We start from the raw sequence: 24,602 nt of genomic DNA on the forward strand, positions 1-24,602 counted from the left end.
GGTATTCCAGAACATTCGGGAAGAGTCAACAAAGGCAAGTGACTGAGACACAGCTGTCAGGTCAGGAGTGGGTAGCACAGTGTAAAGCAAGGTGCCATGTGTGCCTGAGGATTTCCATCCATGAATTCAGCAAACCTGTCTCACCCCAGGAGGCTGGGGCCTGGAGATGCAGGGGAGGCCCTCTGGACACACTGTACCTGGAGATGACACAGGCCAGGCTGAATCCGGGCCTCAGCTCTGAGCTGGACCCTGGCCCAGGCATACACATGCCACGTGCATCTCTGTGGGAGCTCTCGCATGACCGCTCTCTCCTTTCCCGCAGACACGGTCTGGCTCCGCTCCCGGTGGAGGGGCGCTGTGACGGGACAAGGCAGGTAGGGACTCGCCGGGCCTCCAGGTAAATTCGGAGAAGACTCTCCCTATGGCCGCCTGGTGGAGTTGGTGCACAAGCAAGAGAGGCAGAGCAGAGCAGAGCCCGCCACCCCGCTCTGCCACCGCCCACCCTGTGTGACGCTGACCAGAAAGAGTGAAGATAAACAAGTTGCCAAGCCTCCTCCAGGCCAGTTTCAGCAAGAGCCCGGCCTCCTGCCTAGTTCCAGGAAGATCGATGCTCACCTGCATGGAGGTGTCAATGCAACCTGCTGGTTCTCGCACCAAAAATTGGACAGCTGTGCCAGTAACACTACTAGTGCGAAAAGGCCCAGGGTCCCTTCTGGCAGACAGGAAACCAAGGCCAATTTAGGCAGCAATTGATGAGGGTTGAAGTGCTCGGGTGCTCGGTTTTTTCTGAGATACTGACCACATTTTGCTCAACTCATTATTTTAGGCTAGTAATAAGAGCTTATTAAAATTTTACACTGGTACATAAGTGAAAATGGAAGTAGCTAACTTGAGGAGATGGATGGGGCTGGAGAGATGAGAATGACGCAAGGGGTGAGGCTGACCAAGATGCACTGTTGTTACTGACATGTGGAGCTGAGGGCCCTCTGCATAGCTACTTAAGGACAGTACATAACAATAAATTCAAATTTTACTCTATGTAAATAGAGGATTGTGATAAAGAATTACTGTGGTTTTTTCTTTTTTAATGTATGTGTGGCATAATCAAAACCTGTAGCTTCTCTGCAGGGCTTCAGGTGGACGGAGCAGCTCCACACAGGGGCACAGGTGACACAGGGCCAGCCCGGCACTGGCTCCCCCGCAGACCTCTCCCCAGACCCAGCCTGCAGCCACCTGGAAAACAAGTGCAAGGCAGAGGCTCCAACCCTGCGGCTCCCGAGCAGCCTCGCAACAGCAGAGGCCCACGGGCAGGCACAGCAAATCCTCCCACAACACCAGGGGCTTCTCGGGGTCCTGAGCACCCTTCTCAGAGGAGGAATGGTTTAATACCCACTTGGTGAGACACTGTTTAATCACAGAACTAAAGACCTTGGCAATAAGTTCCACAAAAGAATAGCAGTTATTATAGAATATTAATGATCCTACTCTAGTACCTTTATGAAATAAGGAAATAAAAACTGTGAGCCATAAAATACTGGATAGTACTTTACCCTATTGGTTACTTTCTATAAACTAAGACCCGTGCTCAGAGTTTTCTGTTAAATCTTGCCATCAACCATCTTATCCATGTTTCTAAGAACACTGAAGCCCAGCAAGGCTAACAACGTTGTCAAAAGCCACATCGCTAGGAAGTTGCAGAGTTTGAATTCAAGCTGCTAGGCTCCAGATACTAGGATATGCTCTACTACCAGAGAGAAAACTCACATCTTAATTTTGATTTTCTAGATCTTAGGTAGGTTCCCTGCCACGGTTCTTCTGATGCACTAACATCTTTTTCCTTGAGGAATCCTATGATACAACTAGGACAGTGTCACATGTCACACCGGCTGGCAGAGCGGTGTCCTGACCTCCGGGAGAGAGCCAGTCCCCACGTCAGTCTGCCTTCCTTCCCACAGGAGCTCTGGCCCAGGCACATCTGTTCCAGCTGCTCTGCAGGCATGAGGAGGTGATCAGCAAAAACAAGGTGAACGGAGGAGTGATGGCACAAAAAGAAACGTGAATGTATGGGAACCATGAGGAAATGAATCACGGGAAGAAAGCCACGATCTGCCTTGGCAAACTCACTGTACAAGCAGGCCAAAGTCAGGAGGATTATTAGACCCCACTGTTCTGCCTTCCAGTGGTTTCTTCCACAGTTATGCAGAAAACCTAATAAGCTGACACTGAAGGCACCACTGAAAGGGAAGAGCCACGGGTGGCGGCGGCAAAGAGACTTCTTTCATCCTCAGTAACCAGGGGGCAGGCCTGGCCTTCACAGTGTGCTCAACTAGCAAACACAAACAAAGCAGGGAAGCGAGCTTTGAGCCCCAGGCAACTGGGCAGTGGAGGTCCAATGCCAGACACTGAACAAAAGCACAGAAAGCCAGAAAGCCATGGGCCTACAGCCGCTTCTGTCTAGAACCAGAGGAAAGAACGGGCAGGGGGCACGGGGCAGGCCGCAGCGGCACTAGAGGCACAGCAGTCCTCTCCGAATGTAGAGGAGCACTCTACCTACACAGGAAAGCACCCTGGGCCCGCGATGGGGCCGGTGGAATAATTCCAGGTACCACAGGCGGTGGGCAATGATTCTGTTCCCACCAGCCAGAGGCAAACCTTGCAATGATGACACATGGAGCTGGAAAGGCAGAAAGCACTCCACTCAGGCTAGACTGAAGCCTTCTCTAGATCTGCAGAGGGCTGTAAAGCAAGTCATAAGGGAACCCATCTGAATCCAGCTACCACTAACTATGCATCATAATAAAACCCAACAGAATTGGACTTACACAAGTTAGTAAGCAAAATCTAACACAAATCACAAAAATTCTTCATTTCTGGCATTCAAGAGAATTCCACTAAGCACCAGAAGAAACTAAAGAACAGAAGCAAAAAGACTGAGTGAAAAGAAAGTCCCAGAAGGTCAGAGATGATAGAATTAAGAAAGCATTCTCTTTAAACATCAACTAAAAGAATGTTCCTTTAATTTAATTTTATTTTTTTGTCAGCTGTGGGGCTTGAACTTAGGGTCTGGGTGCCGTCCCTGAGCTCTTTGTGTTTAAGGCTAGCACTCTACCACTTTTGAGCCACAGCGCCACTCCAGGTTTTTGTGTGGTTAATTGTAGATAAGAGTATCATGGAGTTTCCTGTCTAGGCTGGCTTTGAATCATGATCCTCAGATCTCAGCCTTCTGAGTAGCCAGGATTATAGGCATGAGCCACCAGTGCCTGGTTAAAAGAATGTTTAAATGACGAATTTTTCATTTGTTACTAGAAAATATATGTCAAAGAAAGAGAAAGAGAAAGGAGACCCAATTATACCTTTTGAGTAATCACAGTAATTAAAAGCTGTAAAAAGTTACTAGCAGATTATACAACTGAAAACCATCAAAGAACTTGAAACACATAACAGAAACAAAATAAAAGCAGAAATTAAAAAAGAGGCAAGGACCAATTCCTGAGACAGAATCTAGGAGCATACACATGTGAAAGTGGGGAGAATAGAAGACAGGAGATAGGAAATAGAAAAATCTAGAAGAAAAATGGCTCAATTTTAATTTGCTAAAAACCACAGGACTACAAATTGTAGAACTCATCAAATCCCAAGCAGAATATACATAATGAAATGCCAACCAACTGCTAAAAGCCAGTGAGGAAGAAAAGAGTCTAGTTAAAGGTTGACAGTGATTTTAATTGACAAGTGGAACTGCATATATAAAGAATCTTAAATGTAATCTGAGGAAGAAAAGACATATGATATATATATAATTACATATTATTGTACACACGTAATTTAAAAACTACACAAATGAGGAACACAGTAGACTTCTTGTCAGCAAGAGCCAGGTGCCAGTGGCACACACCTGTAATCCTAGCTACTCTTGATGCAGAGATCTGACTATCACAATTCCAAGCCAATGGCTCACACCTGTAATCCTAGCTACTCTAGATGCTGAGATCTGAGGATCACAATTCCAAGCAAATGGCTCACACCTGTAATCCTAGCTACTCTAGATGCTGAGATCTGACTATCACAATTCCAAGCCAATAGCTCACACCTGTAATCCTAGCTACTCTAGATGCTGAGATCTGACTATCACAATTCCAAGCCAGTGTGGGCAGACAAATTTGAGAGACTCTTCTCTCCAACTAAGCAGCAAAAACCAGAACTGGAAACATGGCTCAAAGGTGAGAAAATGCCAGCTGTGAGAAAAGAAATGGGAGCCTGCATTTGTGTCCCATACCAGTGCACGTGCGTGCATAAACACACACGCACACGCGCACACACACACACACATGCACAACAAAAACAAAAACATGTAATGAATAAAACAAGGCAGGGCGAGTGTAGTGGAACATTCCCCTGATCCCAACTACTCCAGAGGAGAAGATTAAAAGCATGAGACTCTATTTCAAAACAAACTAAGCAAAAACAAAACAGGCTGAGCACATGTCTCAAGTAGAAGAGCATTTGCTAGGGAGGCAAGCAGGAACTCCTAAGTCCAACCCCAGTGCCACAAAGGAAATAAAAAGGTACAAAGACATATGTCTTTATAACCCAGAAGAAAAGCAAACTCTTTCCCTGCAGAAATATCTTTGGAAATTCTAGGAAAATACAGATGTTTAAAATAAGCAAAAGCTAAAAGAACTCACTGCCAACAGGTAGACAAGACATACACTATGAGCAATAGTAAAAAAAAAAAAATGCTCAGAAAAGAAGACGACACAGAGATTGGAAGCTACTCAAATGAGAAAAATGGGTAAACAGAAGCAGTACTTTTCTGTTTTTTTATTTTAAAAAACTCCCTTCAGAAGATAACTGACTACTTAAGCAAATAATTCATTATGGGGGTTCTACCTGGGTGCCAATAAAATCGCAGTAAGGCAAGAAAGCCAGGTGAAAAACATACAAACCAGAAAAGCAAAAGCAGAACTGCCTCTTCATGAAGAACCTCATGGAGTGGGGCAGAGATCTCAATGAAATTACAAAGAAACCAGTAAATTCACATAAAGCAACTGTCAGTCCCACACAACAGGACGTGGACATTTTAAACATATCATCTATGATGCATCAAAAACATGAAATTCTCAGGGAGAAAACAGAATGTATGAGTCCAATAAGAGATATGTTTTTAAAAAACATTTAAATAGTTAAACCACTTTTATGGATGTGGTACAGTACCGGCTTTTCCCAGATTTATCTGTGTTATCCCAATTGAGCAAAATTCATCAATTAATTTTATAGAAATCAATAGACTGATTCTAATTTTATATAAAAATTCAAAGAACCAAAGATAGCTAAAATTATTTTGAAAAAGACAAACCAAAAGACCTGGCACTGTGATAGTGGCTGAAGGATAAAAACCTGTGGATCGAGGGAGAAGAAAGTCCAGAGTAAGGCACAAATCAGAAACCATTCATCCACAATGTGAAGGAAATTCTGCAGGAAAAGGGCAATCTTTCCAGCAAACAGGACCAGAATAACTGGATATACAAGAGGAGAAAAGGAACTGTGATCCTGTTTTAACACAATGTAATTAACTCAAAATATTACATAGACATAAACTCAAGTAATAAAACAATAAAAAGTTCTAAAGGAAAACAGAAGAAAAACTGGTGTGCTCTTGGGAAAGGCAAAGATTTCCTGGAGTGGGCAAAAAAGGCCACATGCCATAACAATGTACTAGTGAGTGAAGTTTCATCAGAATGAATTACTTTTATCCTCAGAAGAAGAAAATAGAACATTGAGCCACAGACTGGGAAGGAAGTATTTTTGAAATACATTTTTGCCAAAGGCTTTATAGCCATCTTATACAGAAAAAAAAAAAATTCCAGAAAGAGGCTCAAGATTTGGACAGACATCTCAACAAAAATGATACTCTCATGCATAGAAAGAGAAGTACAACATCATTAGTAATTAGGGAAACACATCCACTGAAATGGCAATAAGATGAGCTTACCTGCCCACTAAGCTTTTTTTTTTGCCAGTATTGGGGCTTGAACTCTAGGCCCCAAGCTCTCTCACAGCTGGTACCCTACCACTTGAGCCACACGCCTGCTTTTGGCTTTTTGCTGGTTAACGGGAGGTCAGTCTCTTGGAGTTGTCTGCTGGTCTGCCTTCGAACCCTAATCCTCAGATGTGAGCCTGCTGCGGTGCGAGGATCCAGTCCAGAGCCACCACACGCAGCTCTGACACATCTTCTTTAACATAGCCAACCAGTATGGAATAGAAGGCCAGGGCACCGACAGGCTCAAGTGAGGTGCCACCCTTTGGCAACCTTTATATTCAAAATGGAAACAGAGCACTGGAAACGGTAAACTCGCCCCTTTGTTTCAAAATGTCTTTAGTCTGGTTTAAAGCAAAAGTGATAACGTTAGGCAATGAAATGCGTAACCCATGGATCGGGAGCGTGGACTGACAACTGTGACATAAGACAGGGCAATAAATGGAGCTATGCCAGACGTAGGCTGGCAAATGACGTCTGTAATCCTAGCTACACAGGAGACCGAGATCTGGAGACGGGCACTTGGAAGGCATCTGAGACAGCAAAGTCCATGAGTGTCTATTTCCAAAACAACCAGCAAAAATCCCTGCTGGAGATGTGGCTCAAGTGATAGCGCAAGCAATGTGTGCAAACATGAGACCCTGAATTCGAACCCCAGTAACACCTCCCCCCAAAAAGGAAATAAATAATTGCCAGATTTCAACATTTCACCTACACTGGTGCAATGTCACTGCAAAGAGGCTGCCTCTATTTCATTAAATCCTTGGACCGTATCCTACATTGCCTGAAACACAGCAGACACTTAATAAATACCCATTTCTATCGAAATCAGTCTCGTGAGACTCTGATTACCAGCATTCAATTCACCACAGCCCAGCAGCCCCGGAGAAGGCTGAGGAAATCTAACTTCTCAGACAGGCAGGAGATGCAAAATCCAGCTTCAAACCACCTGGAGCAATGCTCAAACTGTGAGTTACAGAGTAACCAAAGACTTGAATTAATTCACTTCGGTTTATAAAACTGAGGCATTTCCATCTCAGAAGAGAGAGAGAGAGGTCGAAACTATCAGATAAGCGCTAAAACAAAATTAATGAATGCTAGCATTTGATGTGATGTGTACATGCATCCTATCTTCCTAGCAATGAAGACAATGGAATTACATTTTGGTACATAATGAGGAGCAAAGGAAATAAAAGACCTGAAGGCACTGAAATCTGAATTACAGGGATTTTTTTTTTATTTCTTTAATGGAACGATCATTTTAGTCCTATCATTTAGAACTGGTTTGTCTACCCCAGCTCCTGGGAGAGCTGTGCACTTTGAGTCTGCTGGTGGCTGCATGCGGCTATACAACTGAGGCCGCACCCAGTGTGGGCCCGGCCCCCCAGACCGCAGCCCCGCCCTGCCAGCAGGCGGGCCTGTCACTGGCCTCACAGTAGGACGGCTTGCAAAGCATGGCCCCATCTGTGACACACAGAAGACACATTAGCTGTCATTAAATCACACCAGGGGAAAGTTATTCCCTTCTTAATTCTCTAACTAAATCAAAGGAATTTTCCTTTTGGTGCTGGTATGTCTCCAACACTCCCCTAAGGCCAGCAGGCCACAGTATCTACCCAGAGCTTAATGTGCTGTCATTTTTGTCTCATGATAGTCTGATTAAGTTCCATTTAGAAAAACCAGTATGCTTCCTAAATGAATTAAGCAGATTACTTGATAGAAAGAGAATGATGGCTCACGCCTATAATCCTAACTACTCAGGAGGCTGAGATCTAAGGATGGAACTTCAAAGCCAGCCCAGGCAGAAAGTCCACGAGACTTATCTCCTCTACTAACTAGCCAAAAAAATATATATATATTAAAAGCCAGAAATGGTGCTATAGCTCACGTGGTAGAGTCCTAAGTGACAAAGCCCAGGGACAGTGCCCAGACCCTGAGTTCAAGCCCCAGGACCAGCTGATGGACATTTAAAGTACACAGACCAATGCTACCTAGGGAAAATACTCTTACATACTATTGCCTTCATACCTAAGTACACATTTGCTTTCTTGTTAATCAATTTCCTAGACCCTTTTGAAATTGAGATTGAAATTGGAATGATTGAGATTAGCAGCGAAAGCATCCCCCTGCACTTGTGAACAGTATCTCAGGTTTTTAACCATCCTCAGAAACGCCAAGTTTAACTACAATGCAAGCAAGACCAGACTCCTCTCTGTAAGGTTCACCAGAATGGAAACCCACCACAAGGTTCAGGCAAAGTTTACTGGGGGAGAAAGCAAACTGCCAGCCCACACAAAATGGAGGCGTGAGGAGACAGAGGGAAAAGAAGAAGGGAAAAAGAGCAAGAGAGAGTAAGAGAAAAAGAAAGAGAGCAGGGACCGTGTTGCGCCAGATTTATATAGGGAAAGGCGGGAGGTATGGCCAGGCAGATTGGATGTGACCTCAGAGAAGGAGGTCACTGCCTCCACGTGTGCCAGTTACCTAGGTAACTCAGGCGCTGGGCGCAGACTTAAACAGGTGGGGGGCATCAGCAGGGAGCCCTCCCAGGGGTGGACCTTACATTCTGGCCTTTTAATAATTATGAAAAAGGGCACCAATTCTCTCTTGCTACTTCCTGCTGGCAAGGGGCATTGACATTAGGAGTAAAAGGTGGAGATGTGGCCCCTCTGGGAGGAGGTAGCAAGCAGCAGTCCCTTGATGTAGATGCCAGTCCTTGCATGAAGCTTGGAAGAAGTCTCATAAGGCAGAGGTATTTCTCCAAAACTGACTGCTTTGTCCTTCAGCTTGTGGAGTAGATCAAACCCAGAATGGCTAGCCTTTGAGAGGGAACCTAGATGGGGAACCTAGAGGGGTCACTGGAACCCAGCCCACATCGCACTCTCGAGGGCACAAGCCAAGGAGTTGGGCCATTGGGACCTATTTTCTAACCTATGAGGTGTTTTGGCTTTATGGAGTAGTCTGGTGAGGCAATAGGAGCCCAATAAGGCAGACAAACAAGACCTGTAGACGGGGTCACTCGCCAGACATAGAGAGGAGATGGGGTGGTGGAGGCGTAGCCAGCAATGGTAAAGGGAAAGGGAAGAAGTCCAAGGTGAAGTTCCTCTGGCTTTCAGCGGTTTGGTGTGAGAAGGGGCGGTCAAGGAGGTGGACTAACCCTCAGAAGAGGGAGGAGGAGATCCAGCGACTCCTGACTCTGTCCCCTCCCGAGTCACGGCACCAGATGGAAGGTTCTCCGGAAAGGAAACCCGCCACACGGTTCAGGCAGAAAGGAGTTCATTGGGGGGAAAGCAACTGCCAGCCACACAAGATGGAGGCGTGGGGAGACATAGGGAAAGGAAGTAGGGAAAAAGAAGGAAAAGAGCCAGAGAGAGTAAGAGAGAAAAGGAGAGCGAGCAGGGACTGGTGAGGAGCTGGATTATATAGGGAAAGGCGGGAGGTGTGGCCAGGCGGATTGGATGTGACCTCAGAGGAGGAGGAGGTCACTGCCTCCACGTGTGCCAGTTACCTAGGTAAGACAGGTACTGGGCGCAGACTTTAACAGGTGGGGGGCATCTGCATGGAGCCCTCCTGGGGGTGGACCTTACACTCTCCTCATCCTGAGTAAGCGAAAGCCCCCAGCACTAGCTTCAAGGTCAACTGTGAAGGCATCTGGACCTCTGACTGATAACCTCTACGAGGTCTGAATAGTTTTTATTATGTCTTCAAAGTTAAATTAAATCAGTCCATGGCTGATGAACTAGGTAATAGGTGGGCAGCCCTACTGGGGTCCTCTCTAAAGGCCCGTACCCCCACCCCTCACCAGCATCCAGCCTCCAGATGCCAGGCGCACCCCACCCCCACCCCCATGCCGATGAGAACTGGCTCCACACCAAGATTCCCAGTGGAAGGCGGAGGGGAGCGGAAAAAGCCAGAAATCTCAGACACAGCTACCTGCGGAACCCCTCACTCCTTTGCTCGGTGTCTATCTTCACCCCCTGCCTGCCACGAGGCAGGGGCCGTCTCCCACACACTCGCTCCTCTGGGACCACGCTTTCTTCTCTTTGAAGTCTGTGGTCGGCCTCACCCACACAGGGCGGCCTGCTCCCAGGACTCCACAGGGACCTCGGGGCCCTCCGCTACACAGCCCTTATCTGGATCTGCTTTTCTATTTTTCCAGAAAAGTCTTCCTCTTCTCAAGCAGAAACCCACTTCCTCTGTTTACTGTTTATCATCAGAGTCCTCGCCCCCTCCGCGGCCCCCAGGGCTAGAGTCTTTGATTAGCTCATTGATATGCCTGCTGTGCGGAGGCACTCGATAAAAGTTGCTGAATGAATGAACCAATGGCAGACATCTGCGCGCCGGCGCGCCGCCTCCCCTGACACCGCGAGCGGCTCTCAAAAGGCTTTTCTAGAATTTATATTTCTGCCCACTGATAAGATGGCGTGTTGTCAGGCAACCGGGACAGGCACAGGGGTGAGGCCTACATCAGGCTATCACAGGCAGTCAATTATCCAGGGCCCTGACAAGTCTAGGCCGCACATAAACATCAGGAATCTGAAGTGCACAAGGCAGGAGTGAAATATGAAGTGGCAGATAAATAATTCCTTGTTCAAATTGTTTTTGTTATATATTTTACATTTGGGAGGATACGTTACCGGCTCCATTTATGAGAGCTTAATAGAAGGCAGAAAAGCAAGGTTTCCTAGAGAAATAATTTGTAATAATAACTTCACGCTTTCTTAGCCCCGTCGAGCCAATCCCGACCAAAGGCTAGGTTCATGGGCAGGGATGGAAGGAAGCCATCACTGCCCTACCGAAACAACTGGATAGAGGAGATGGGGGAGGGCTCATGGGATTGGCAGGTCCGGGCCCTTCCAGTGCTGAGTGCTTGAGACACACACCAAGCACCCCGCGTACCTGAACTGGGCCAAGGCCCCTCCTCTATGGCTGTGTGGTTGCCACCACCTCCTCCAAGGGGAAGGCCCAAGTTCAGAATTAGAGAATGCCACATCAGAAGTCAGGCCGCAGACCACTTAGGTCTACCATCCAGCCAAAGCAGAGCAGCTCTGAGTGGACCCCTCCCTCCGAGGTAAGGCCTGCCACATGGCCATGACCTCTGACCCTGATGCCAGGGGACACTGCTTTAAAAAAAAAAAAAAGAAGAAGAGGAGGGCTGGGCGCACAGTCCAGGTGGTAGAGCACCTGCCTGGCAAGCACTAGCCCCTGCTTTCAAACTCTAGTACCACCAAAATAAACAAAACAAAAAAATGAGAAAGGGGAAGAGAGAGATTGAAGATTAAGAGAACTCTGTTTTGAATAAAAGGTGCCTAGGAAAGCATGTTTCTGGGGCCCACCACTCAGCAGAAGGATTCACCCTTCTCTATACTAGCTAATTATTCAGAGGGTGTCTACCAAAACATTTCCCCAAGGCGAGTGTGAGGGAGGTGTCACCAGAGGCTGCAGTCGGTGCGAGCCCTAGGGCTCCAGCCGGCCTCAGTGCTTTTGCAAGGCGCCACTGCCGTAAAGCAGGCTTAGCATGAATACCTGAGTCTGGAGCTACGCGAACCTGCTTCACAGCTTCAATGGCACAGTACATGTACCATTTTCTAAGAGAGAAAAGAAACTGTACAGGTTATTCTGCAGGAAGAAAAGAGCCAAAAGGTCAGGCCTAGGAATGGCAAATCCGCTGGGAGCATGTTTGCTAATCACTAATGCCAACAGTAATTAGCACAGTATTGAGGGTTGGGAGGCCCACAGACAGGGTCCCCGGACTCTGCGAACTGCCAAGGGAAGTGAGCCAAGGTCATCGCATACGCACTATCCACACTGCCATGAGAGCAGGGGCCCTGGGACATGCATGAGGACGGGCGGGGGGGAGGGTGGGAGGAACAGGAGGGACGGACAGCTCTGCTGGGGAGACAGCAGAAGACACACAGCTTACCTAAAGCCAAGGGATACATACATGAGGTAGACCTAGAAGATCAAGTATGAATCTGACACTGGGACCAGAGGCGCTGATCTGGAGAAGGAAGAACATTCTAGATGCGGCCCAAGCCCAACATCAGCACACCCTCTGCTGCGTTCATCGAGGCGGGGATGCCGGAGATCTCACAGGAAGCCACCAGGCCCCTACCAAAAAGCCACACTGTAATTGGTTTTAAGTGGAAAGGTGAGAAAAAACAAACACAATAAAACATAGCCAATGAGGTCCCTTTATTGGCCCAGACAAGAGCAGGGCCAGGGCTGGAGGCAGAATGCCGCAGCACGTCCGTCCCAGCAAGCATTTTCATTAAGAATCCGTTCTCCAGGCATCCCCAGTATTTACGACTTTCCATTCAACATGTCATCCTGTCACTATAACTCTGTGTGAGATATGACACCCTGGGCCAGACCAATTATCCACACGATCCAATATTCTATCTCTGACACAGCACCAGGGACACTCGATGGGGACACGGCAGACATAGGTCTATGTCTGACTCAAAATGTTAGGATGGCTGATGGCAGGCCAGAAAGTCCGTCTCACATGCAAAATGTGTACTTAAAAAAAGAATGCATTCATGTAGAACTTCCACAAATCTTCATCGCTTTTTAAGAGGGCTTTAAATGATTTGAGGAAGAACTTGAGACTTTTTTTTCTTGCCAGTCCTGGGCCTTGGACTCAGAGCCTGAGCACTGTCCCTGGCTTCTTTTTGCTCAAGGCTAGCATTCTGCCACTTGAGCCGCAGCGCCACTTCTGGCCATTTTCTGTATATGTGGTGCTGGGGAATCGAACCCAGGGCTTCGTGTATACGAGGCAAGCGCTCTTGCCACTAGGCCATATCCCCAGCCCTTGAGGAAGAACTTGAATAAACCATTTTCTCTGTGTTATTGAGGGTGGTTTTGTTTTGCCCTAACAAGTTACAAGGACTAACACAAATTTCTAAATTGGAACGATTTCTACTAGCTAGACTAAACGGATCCCAACCCCTCTGAAAGATACAGAACATGGCTGATTCTTGTAGGGGAATTGGCCACCACACAGGCCCTTGTTGACTTAACTCAATTTCAACAGCAAGTTGTACAGGCAAACTTCCTCTATATAAATGTCATTCTCTAACAAGGCCCACACTGATTTATGAGCTCTCATATGAGCAGGTCCTTCCAATGCATAATGTTTTATATTGCAAATCTTTGAGGGCTACTGATGGTTATTACTACCGCCACGCAAGGGGCTGGCTAGAAAGACCAACTTAATTCATGAGCAGCCGTCCTTTCTACGCCATGCATACACGGAAATTCTTCTTTGATTTGTGGCTTTAATCACAGCTTCCAAAACCTGTCATTATTTATGGCTCTGACTTTTACACTGCTGGTCAATGGGAAATATTTGCTCAAGATACCTGATGGGCAAGAGCTGTGCATATCAGAGCAGTTCACATATCTCCATCCCCAACCGACCGGGCCTGGAGCAGCTAAGGGGCTTAAAACAGTACCGAGGGAGAAGACAATTAAGAAACAGGCAATGAGTTTCCTAGCTAGAAATGAAGCAGATAAAAAAATAAATTCTTAGTGATGTAAAAGAAAGCCAACCACCTTTGAGGTGGGAGTGAGGAAATTCTATTTTTCTATTGTTGAAAATATCTCAAATAATCAAGCAAGGTTGACCAGTGACGTTGCTTGTCAGCTGACCACCCTGGCTGACCACGCTACTTAGGTGGTCACATTCCTCCCTGGAGGAGTGAACTGTAACACGGACCACAGAGCCCCTTTGTGGTTTCTGTGGCCACCCCACACCTATTCCCCTCTCCTCTTCCCTGCTGTCATTTTTCCCTGTCTGACTCCTGTCCCTCATCTACACTCTTATTTTTTTTTCCAATGAAAGCATAAGGCACAGAAAGCATACAGGTATGAATACGACCTGATAAATATATACACACTGAACCTGCCTGCAAAAGCAGCATTCAAAAAAAAGAAAACATTCGCCCAGCCTCTCCAAACGACCTGAGGGTCCCCTACTGCCCGTGCCAGCCTCGGGAGCCGTGCTCCCACACAGCCTTGGCCAGCTCTGCCAGACATACGCTGGGTACGGACAGAGTCACCCGTGTGTGCCCTTTTCAGTCTGGCTTTCTCCATGATTGTGACTGTCATTCATCTTGCTGAGTAGAACTGTAGACCGCTCATGCTATAGCTATAGCTATAGCGGCATGGTTTTCGGTTGTGATTACACATACGATGTTTGGGAACACTCCATTTCCTGATTCTAAGAAGGGAGCTACCATACGCGTCTCATTTTGAGGATGTATGTTCTCATTTTGTGGGGGATGGAAGCACAAGTGGGGCTGCTGGGCCATTGGAATCCTAAGTGCTTTGTTGTTGGTTCATTTTTGTTTTCTAGAGGCTTTCAGGATAAACGCAAAGAATACAGATGTGTTCTAGAATCTTCCATCCCTGCAGGGAAGCTTCTAACCCTGCTCCTCCCTCTTGAAAAGGATATGCTTTCTCCTCCTAAGCTGTGAGGCTCGCCCAGGAGGCAGTAACCTTCCCCAAAGTGCCGGATGCCCAGCCAGTGCCTGGTCAGTAAAGGACTCTTGAGAAAATGGACGAGGGCTACATCCCCTCGCCGCCCGGGAGGCCGCACTGAGCCAAGGCTTGCTGACCTCACCGCTTACTGACCCCTCGCTGTCCCAGGCTGTGGCTTCCATGTGGTCTGCAGGGCAGCCTTGGCTTCAAAAGCTGTGTGTCACCCCCCCCCACCCAGTCTCCTCCTCCTCTGATAAAAGACCAACAGGACCTCTGAAGGTCAAAACCATTTTCTCTTTCATTAGCTAGGTTTTGTTATGAATATTCTGTTTACGGGGATTTTTTTTTTGGTTAATTTTATATGATTTTATATTGTGATGAGGAGAGCCAATTACAACGTTTTCCCTGGGGACAGTATCAGGGAATGAGGCTCATCTGTTGGGCTCTCAGGACATGGACAATATTGGGCAACCAAAGTAAAAAGCAGCAGGTGGGAAGAGGGTAAGATTGACTGGGCCCAGGGCTGATGTTTGCCAGTAATCCTAGCTAATCAGGAGGCTAAGATTAGAGGATGGAGACGGAACGCCAGCAAGGCAGAAACGTCCCTGAAATTCTCATCTCCAGTTAACCACCAAAAAGCTGCAAGTGGAGCTGTGGCTCAAGTGCTACCGTGCTAGCTTTGAGCACAAAAGCTCAGAGACAGTGCCCAAGGCCCGAGTTCAAGTCCCAGTACCAGCACAAGAAAGAAAAAAAGCGAGAGAAGGAAGGAGGGAAGGAGGGAGGGAAAAGAAAGACTGGATGACTCTGCTCAGGCTTCTCCCAGTCTGGCTCTCTGCCTCGTCATTCTGCCTGAAGGAAACAGGTGCAAGGTTCTGGTCCCCAGTAACTATAGGAAAGATGAGCCACCAGGAGTGAGCAGTTGGCCTACGGTCATTAAACAAAGCAGGGGCAGCTCCTGCACAGCACTAAGCTCTGCTCACTAAACCTAGTGAGAGCTGCCTCATGGTGGCCTGTGGATCATGTTCAACCCACCACCTGTATCTGTAAACAAAGTTTTACCAGGACATGGCCATGCCCATCCCTTTCTGTGCCTGGCAGCAGCTTCCAGACAATGACTACAGAAAGAACAACTGTATCAGAGACCTTCAAGCCACTGTAACTATCTCATCCTTTCCAGAAAAACCTTCTGCCCATCTCTTATTGAGAGGAGTTTCCTATCTATGTCTTCAGTCTGTTTCTTAGGTATTAAAACCCCCCTCTAATTCCTATTCCTACTCAAAATTATTTCACTTGGACAGACAGATGCTTATAAAAAATATAATTGACATTCTTGGATTCAAATTTATATAATTCAAAAAAAAGTGCAATGAGCTAGGGGTGTGGCTCAAATTAGTAGAGTACCTGTCTAGCAAGCACAAGACCCTGAATTCAACCCCAACACAGACTGGGAAAAAAAAATAAAAAGTTCAATGCTTTTGTTTAGAGCTTAAACCAGTCTGGTTTCTGCTTTGGGAGTACGGAACGTGATTGTAGCCCTTGATAAGAACGTGGAACAAAGGCAGGTGAGATGGAAGGTGTCTTTCACTCAAGGTGGGCAGTCTCAGCACTAGGACAGGAAGAGCCTATCTGTATTCACAGGCTGAGCTCATCCTCTCTCCCCCAAATGCCCAGGCATCATTTGTTGGCACCTTGCTTTTCTCATAAATAGAAGCATGCCCCCTTCCAACTTTCTGTATAGATAGCTCTTGAAAACTAAGCATTTGAAAGAAATACTGTCCCCAAAATACTAATGTATTCCAGGAGTCAGTCTTTTGAAGCTAAATGTATCTTACAATAACTCTGCAACCAATTCAGAATTGAAATCTAGCCTTCCAAATGTTTCATCATATATGACACTTTCATCTCCTTCTTGAAAGCCTTTTACCGCAGGAATTTTCAGACATGCTAAAATGGAATGGTCCCTGGTAACTAGGTTCTACAAGGGTCAGCGTTCGGCTGCCCTTTCCCCACAGGCCTCTCCTTGAAACTTTTTGTTTATTATTCATTGGAGCATTTGAAAATACACTTAGCATCTCAAGTCATTTCACTCATGAATGCTTGTTTCTATTAGTTCTTCCTTTTTTTTCGGGGGGTGGGGTGGGGTACCAGTATCAGGGCTTGAACTTGGGGCCTCACACACTGATTTCTGTCTCAACTTTCTTGCTCAAGGCTGGTGCTCCACCAGCTTGGCCATAGCTCCACTTTGGGCACTTCGCTGGTTAACTGGGGAGAGAGTCTCATAGACTTCTCTGCCTGGGCTGACTTCGAACCTTGGTCCTCAGATCTCAGCTTCCTGAGTAGCTAGGATTATGGGTATGAGCCATAGGTGCCGGGCTTCTACTAGTCCTTTCCATTTGTACTAAAAAGCAACAACAACTGTGACACCATTATCACATCCAATACAATTAATAATTCATTTTTTAATACCCAGCTCATTATTTCCAACTGTTGAAATGTCTTTTTTCAGTACTAAGCTGAATGGATTCAGATACAACCATGATTCTATTTTGCTGACAGTCTCTTTGGTCTCATTATATTTGCATAGAGATTCCTCTCATTTTTCGTTCACCCATCACTAGCATCCATTAGATTCTAATTGGCCAAGCAAATCTTCCTGGCAGTAAACACCTCCTCCACCTCTACACGCTGTAAGCAAACCCTGACCTTCTACATGTAGTCCCACATGGAAACCAATAGCCAGACCTCCCACTCCCCCATACTCTGCTCTCAAGAGGAGGGATTTAGATTGCTTCAGCCAGCCAATTCTATAAAATTAAATCACTTCTGTACTGCAAAGGCCCGGAGACTCTGTGTGATTTAAAAACAAGGCATCGGTTTGTTATGGCTTCTTTTTGAAATTAGCCAAACTTAATCAACGATCACAAAGTCAATCAGACAAGCCTTGGAATCTGTTATGGTTAACAGTAACAACGTTTATTGAGCACCAAGATCGCATATGACATTGAGTTATAAAAAAAAAAAAATGGCCTGAGTCCCTGCCCAAGAAACCTAACAGTCTAAACCAAGAAACACTGCATCATTTAGATGAAATTGCCACAGAGACAAAAAACACAGTACCAGTCAAACTATCCCCCATGCCCCCACCACTGGGTTGAAAGTACTGAAGTCAATCTGAGTGTGAGATAAAAAGCAGAAGAGTCAGAGAAATGGATTCTGACTGTCAGTTCAACCTGATGAAGTCTTAGCATTTGTGACATGCAATAATACAATCTACCCCCACAGAGTAGCAGCTGTTAACACTGAATTAGAAGATTTTCTATGAAGATTCAGCAATGATAATGAGTAAGATGAAATTACTGAATGTAATACTGTGCCAGGCACTGGGCTCAAATGGTTTCCTTATGCTAGCTCACCTCCATACCAGTCCTATGATGTAGCTCCTATTCTTAGGCCAGTTTGTAGGTAAAGAAATTGAACTGTCAGTGAGTGAACCCCCCCACCCCGTCCTGCACTTATCTTAACACAGCAAGTACAATGATAAAGCCAAGGAATGGGGGGGAGGGGGTCAGAACTTTAGAGGACTTGATGTGAATGATGGTACAGTATTGCCTCCCAAATATCACTAGGGTGATACATGAGGTAAGGGATAGGTGGCATAAACTGAGGAGGGGGGAAGCTTCCCTCTATGGCTTCCCCATCAAGGGTATTTGTAACCTTGTAAAGCACAGCATCCTGTGCCTGCGCCTTCTGCCCACCCAAGAAGCCCAAGGCATGATTGCATTCACAGCTATACTGGTCACCTCCTTTCTTACTGGGGCAAGTCTTCAGCTGTCCACTAAAAAGCAAGCCCTGTTTTATTACAAGTCTCAAACGCTCAACATTTGTACAACTGGAGCCAAAACTGAAATCTTAAACTTTCCGGCACGCAATCTCTTACTTGCGTTTGGTACATATTCCCCAAAAGACTGACAGAGCTAGCTGCTAGCAAGGAGGTTCACCTCCTCTGTGGCCGCCATGATGTGAGAAGGCTGACAAGCCAAGAGGCCCTGGCAGACAGCTGAGGCCCTGACCAGCAGCTCCAGCAGATGTCATGGCAAACAGCCAGAACCGGGGCCTCCAGTGAAGAGGCACCGCGGACCTTCCACCTCCCAAAGGCCCAGCTGAAACCACAGAAGCAGGAGTGCCATCTCGTCAACCCACAGAACTGTGTGAAACAATAAAGTGCTGCTGTTTAAGCCACTGCGCTTAGGTTAGATAACAACAACAACAACAAAAACCAGATAACTTAGAGATAGCTTTTCCACCTAGGCCAAAGAGAGAGTCCACAAAGACAGGTACTTTGGTGGTAGATAAAGGTTATCAAAGAAGATGGCACATTTCACTGATTGGAAGATGACTGTCGACTGAAAGATTCAGCTTCATGAATTTGGGTATACACTATCTGGCTTAAGAATATCAAATATGCCAGGCACCAGCAGCTCACGCCTGTAATCCTAACTACTCAGGAGGCTGAGACTGAGGATCAAGGTTTAAAGTCAGCTGAGGCAGAAGTCTGTAAGATTCTTATCACCAATTAACCACCAGAAAAAAAAAAAACAAAACCCAGAAGTAGAGCTGTAGCTTAAATGGCAAAGCACCAGCCTTGAACAAAAATGCTAAGAGAGTTCAAGCCCCAGGACCAGCACACAGCACATACCACACATACACACACCCTCAACACATACAAATCCAAATACATATCAATAACCGTCCTATTGATAATAGCATCCAATACTTGAGGACGCTTCGTATTACACACTTTGTTCATTTAATTCTCACAAAAGTGTTTTGAGGGCTGGGGATATAGCCTAGTGGCAAGAGTGCCTGCCTCGAATATATGAGGCCCTAGGTTCGATTCCCCAGCACCACATATACAGAAAACGGCCAGAAGCAGCGCTGTGGCTCAAGTGGCAGAGTGCTAGCCTTGAGCGGGAAGAAGCCAGGGACAGTGCTCAGGCCCTGAGTCCAAGGCCCAGGACTGGCAAAAAAAAAAAAAGTGTTTTGAAGTGGGCTATCATTAGGTCACGAGGGCTTAGTGTGGCCCAGAACCACACCTTGTGATAAATAGCGGGCCAGGATTTCACCTGCCTGCCATTTGACTCCAAGTTGATCTCTAGCATTGACTCCTCCTCACGGGAGTCAAGCGCTCAAAAGAAGAAAAAGTCTATGGCAAGTTTTCAGTAAACACCAATGATTATCACTTGGAAACCTGCAGATGGGGAAAGGAAGACAAGAAGTACCAATAGAAAGGAAACCCTAACTCCCATCAGCCATTACAAGAAGTACCAAGTATGATTGGGACATAGAAAGGAAACCCCAACTCCCATCAGCCATTGTGGCGGTTTATACAGGAAGCACCCCTGCAGTTTGGTAATTCTCTGGGACAGGTCCGTTCTCCCCCGTGGCCTGCCAGATCCTGCTAGATGGTGACTCTTTCTGATTCATCTTTGTAAGCCTACATACAACTCAACACATGGCGGCCTGGGCATTAACAAGTAGGTGCTCAAAAAATGCCTGTTTAACAGAAAAGAAATATTTTATCTGCCACAAATTGGAATTTGCATTTCCAGGATGGCAACTATCCTAGCTATTCGCTCTTAAAATGATTTAAAAAAAAATTGGGGGGGGGGGGGGCTGGAATGGACAAGTAGGAAGAGATTGACCCCCAGAAAGGAGGAAGCAAACCAATGGGCCTTAGCAATGGGCAGCTGGCCCACAGTCCTCGACATCCCTCCAGTCCCAGGGAAAGAAGACAAGGTCCTGAGGTGAGTGGTCACCAATCTCTCTCTCACACACACCCCCCCACCCCACACCCCTCTCCCCGCCCCCCAAGGAGGCCAGGCTTCCTCCACCCCGCAGAGGGCCAGGGCCAGGTCAGTGACAGGAAGGCAAAGTTTCCAACAACAGCCCAAGTCCTGGGCCCGGGGGGGGGGGGGGCACGGTCCCCACGGCCACCAGGGAAAGCAGGCCCCGAGCTGGGGCGGCCCGGGCCGCCTCCGTGCACCCCGCGTCCCGGGCCGGGCACCCAGGGGGCGGGGCGCCCCAACTCGTACTTACAGTCGTCTAAGTCATCCTGCAAGTCCGCCAAGTAAAGGGGGGGGGCCCTCTGAGAACCAAGAGACACACGGGGGCCACGCGGGCGCGCGCGGGCCGGGGCTCCCGCCTCGCGGGGACCGCGGGGAGGGGGAGGCGGCCGCCCGACATCCTCCCACCCGCCCCACCCCCCCGGAGCCCGGCCCCACTCACCCGCCATCTTGGGATGGGCCGGGGCCTGGGCCGGGGCCTGGGCCGGGCCCGGGGGCGGGGCCTCTCGCGGCCCCGCCCCGCCCGCCCGCCTCTCGGCGGCCGCCCCGCCCTCGCAGCGAAGGTGGCTGCCGAGGTGGGCGGGGAGGTCAGCTGACCCGGCCGGCGTCCCAAGATGGCGGCGGCGGCGGCGTCCCGGAGGCCTTGGCGGCTTCCCGGCTGCTGAGGGGCCTCCGCGTGGCCGGCGGCCGACGGGCCCGACCCGGAGCCGGCGGACGAGCGGCTGCCGCCCTGTGACGGCCCGCGCGGCCGAGGCTGGGCCGTGCGGCGGCGCCGGGGGATGCTCCTGCTGGGCCGGGCCTCTCCCTCCTCAAGTTAGGGCGGCGGCGGGCCCGCGCCCCTCACTCCCGGGCCATGGCCTTGAGGGAGCTCAAAGTTTGTCTGCTCGGGGTGAGTGGCGGCGAGCCGGGGCCGGAGGCTGCGGGGCGCAGGGGGCGGGGGAGCCCGGGGACCCGCAGGCCGCCCCGCCCCACCCCGTCCCGCGAAAGCCCCGCGGCGGGGGGCCGTGCCGGGGCTGGGGGGGGGGGCTCCCCGGGCCGAGCGCCTCCCCGCCCCTCCGCCGGGCCGGCCGGGTGGGAACCCGCGGGCACCCCGGGCCGGTGGCGCCCGCCCGACTCCTCCAGGTACCCATTACTTTGGGAGTTGCCCAAGTCGCCCAAAGTGAAGCCGGCGCCGGGCTCGGGGGTTCCAGGGCAGCCTCGGGCCCCCCACACACACCCCCCCAGCCGTCGAGGGGACGTCTCTGAACTTCGGGGACGCCCCCCCACAGCTGTTGGCCCGACTTTGGGAAGTGGAGGCGGAGCAGGAGGTGGGGTGGGAGCCCGGAAGCCCCGAGGCTCCGAAGTCTGAAGCTTCCTGCCGTCTAGTCTGGGCGGTTTGGCCGTCTCGGGCCCTTCCCCAGTGTGGGTCTCCGAGGTGGGGAGGAATGCCTGTGACTGGAGGGCGTGGCTAGAGCTCCCCGGGGCTCCACCAAGTCCTGGAGTTGACTTGAGTGAGTTTGTAACTTCCCACTGGAAGCAGAAACTTGGGGTCATTCAAAACAAGGTCCTGGGGTCTCTTCACCTTAACAACTGCAGAACCCCATCCCCTTTGCTACTGGTTGAATCCCATCACCCCACCGAATGTCTTCTGAATCCACCTTTGCCCCCTGCACACGTGAGGCTGACTTTTTCTAAAATCTCAAACTTTAGGCCATAAAGTGTAGTGCTTGCTTGTGTGTCGACACAGTAGCTTTTCCTCAGTCACCCATCTCATTCTTTTTCAGGACACAGGTGTAGGTAAATCGAGCATCGTGTGGCGGTTTGTGGAAGACAGTTTTGATCCGAACATCAACCCAACCATAGGGTGAGAAATGAAGTTTATTTACCATCCTCCCAAGGCACACTGAAAGTCCTTCCAAGCAAAAAAGTGTTACAGGTGTTAGCCTGTGCACCTTGCACTCTGCCTTCAGAATGGTTGGTGCTTGGCATCCCCAGAAAGAACAAATACAGTAGGGTTTGGTGAATTACAGCTAATGAAGTAGGCTAGATACAGAAGCTTCATCTATAAATAGTTACGTCTTAAAGGAAGGCAGATGTACCCAGGTCCTGGTACTGTTTTTAAGGTGTGTCAATGAAAAGATATTCAGATGGTTTTAATCCTTCCTAAAAAGAAATAGAATGGGATCCAAACCCTTCCCATGCTCACATTAGTGTTAATAATGAATTTACGTTTTTATGTTGAAATGTAAAGGTTCTTTTCTGGTCTCTGGGATAATTGGAATGGGCAATCTATAGATTTTTTTTTAATTTTCTAAAACACTTTTCAGGGGATTTGCGTGTCTTTACTAACTCATGTCTCTAGTGTATATTAATAAGTTGAGCTTTATAGTTTGAAATACATTAAGCTGGTAAACACTAAGAAACTTATGCTCAGTTTTTAATTCTGAAACCCTCACGAATCAAATGGATTCCTCCTCTTGGTTCTTTTCTTTTGGTTTTTTTTGCCAGTCCTAGGGCTTGAACTCAGGGCCTGAGCACTATCCCTGGCTTCTTTTTTGCTCAAGGCTAGCACTCTACCACTTTAGCCACAGCGCCACTTCCAGCTTTTTCTGTATATGTGGTGCTAAGGAATCGAACCCAGGGCTTCATGTATATGAGGCAACTACTTTACCACTAGGCCATATTACCGCCCCCTTTTTGTTCTCTTTTTCTTCTTTTTTTGTGCTGATACTGAGGCCTGAATTCAGGGCCTGTGCACTGTTCTTGGCCTTGTCTGTTCAAGGCTGCCACTTAAGCCACAGCTCAGCTATATTTTTTTGCTGGTTAATTGAATTTTGTGAACTTTTCTGCCTGGGATTACTTTGAACCATTATACTCAGATTTCAGCCTTCTGAGTAGGATTACAAACATGAGCCAATGCTACCTGGTTGGATTCCTCCATTTATAGGAAAGTTCTGTGCTGTCCCTCATTAAGAAAAAATAAGACTTGTGCTTTGAATACACTACTTTTCATCTCATTGAGAATTGCTTTGCAGCCTGTGAAGGAATTCCATTATATTGTCTACTGAGAAATTATAAGTTGTTGTTAGCACCTGTGCTTAATTTGTTTGATACCAACTTTGGTAAACTGTGGGTTTTCTATGCATTGGAGGGCTTGGGAATGAAATCCACAACTATTTCTTGCAATTAAGATGTCTTTATTAAGCCGGCCACTGGTGGCTCCTCTCTGTAATTCTAGCTACTCAGGAAGCTGAGATCTGAGGATTATGGTTCAAAGCCAGCCCAGAGAGGAAACTCCATGAGACTTATCTCCAGTTAACCAAGAACCGGGAAGTGGCACTGTGATTCAAAGTGGTAGAGAGTTAGCCATGAGCATAAAAAGGTCAGACACAGTGCCCAGGCCCTGAGTTCAAGGCCCAGGACCACCATCAACAACAAAATGCCTTTTAATATCCTTCCAGCAGAAGGTAGGCGGGCCACATGTTTAAGTCATGGCCTCACTCTGCTCTGGTCTGCCTGTCTACTTGCTCAGGAAAGTGAAGTGGTAGGAAGTGACAGAAAGTAGTGCTAGTTATTCAGTGAGTGATATACTCACACTGAGTCAGAGCTGAAACTCCAGAACCCGCAGATAATGCAAATACCACTTTAAGTAGTCTTGGAAGAGGAGAGAGAAAAATGGATGGGACAGCATCTTGGGTCTCCGTAAGGCTTGTGGTGGTGCCCTGAGCTCTCATTCCATTGTTGTCGGTGGCTCCCAGCATGCCATGGGCTTGTGATCTGAGCTGGCCAGTTCCATCTGTACTCCACCAAGAATGTATCTTGGCTCAAACTGCACAAGAAAGAAGAGTACAAGGCTTTCTCATTTCCTTCCTGTCACCTACCCTTGGTTTTTTATTTTGTTTTGTTGGTTGGTTGTTTTTGGCAGTAATGAAATTTGATCTCAGGGCCCTATTGTTCACTTAGGTTTGCTTTCAACCTGTGCTTTACTGCTAGAACCACACTGTCAGCCAAATTTAGTGGTTATTTTGGAGATGGCATCTAGTGGTCTTTTCTGCTTAGGCTGTTCTCCAACCATGGTCCTCTGGATCTCAGCCTCTTAAGCAGCTAGAGTATAAGCATGAGCCACCAACATCCAGCCTATCCTTCTCCTTGTCTTTTTCCTTGACTTAGAAAGTGGCCTCTTCCCTCAGGACCAACTCCACACTTCGTCTCCAGACTCTGATGTCCCCTCCCGCTACCTTTATATTTATTTTCATGGGGCT

At 47.9% G+C, this 24,602-nt stretch overlaps 1 protein-coding gene across 1 annotated transcript in view; it reads left to right on the forward strand.

Annotated features, from left to right (window-relative positions):
* Positions 1–20,914: 20,914 nt before the first annotated feature.
* Positions 20,915–24,602, forward strand: part of Rab22a (RAB22A, member RAS oncogene family) — a 50,580-nt gene continuing 46,892 nt past the window's right edge. The window contains exons 1-2 of the mRNA XM_048349659.1: positions 20,915–21,250; positions 22,125–22,204. Coding sequence (XP_048205616.1) covers positions 21,215–21,250; positions 22,125–22,204 — 116 coding nt within the window. The 5' untranslated portion in view covers positions 20,915–21,214. The remainder of the gene's footprint in view (positions 21,251–22,124; positions 22,205–24,602) is intronic.

This window comes from Perognathus longimembris, chromosome 6, assembly GCF_023159225.1.
Source record: "Perognathus longimembris pacificus isolate PPM17 chromosome 6, ASM2315922v1, whole genome shotgun sequence".
Lineage (NCBI taxonomy): Eukaryota > Metazoa > Chordata > Mammalia > Rodentia > Heteromyidae > Perognathus > Perognathus longimembris.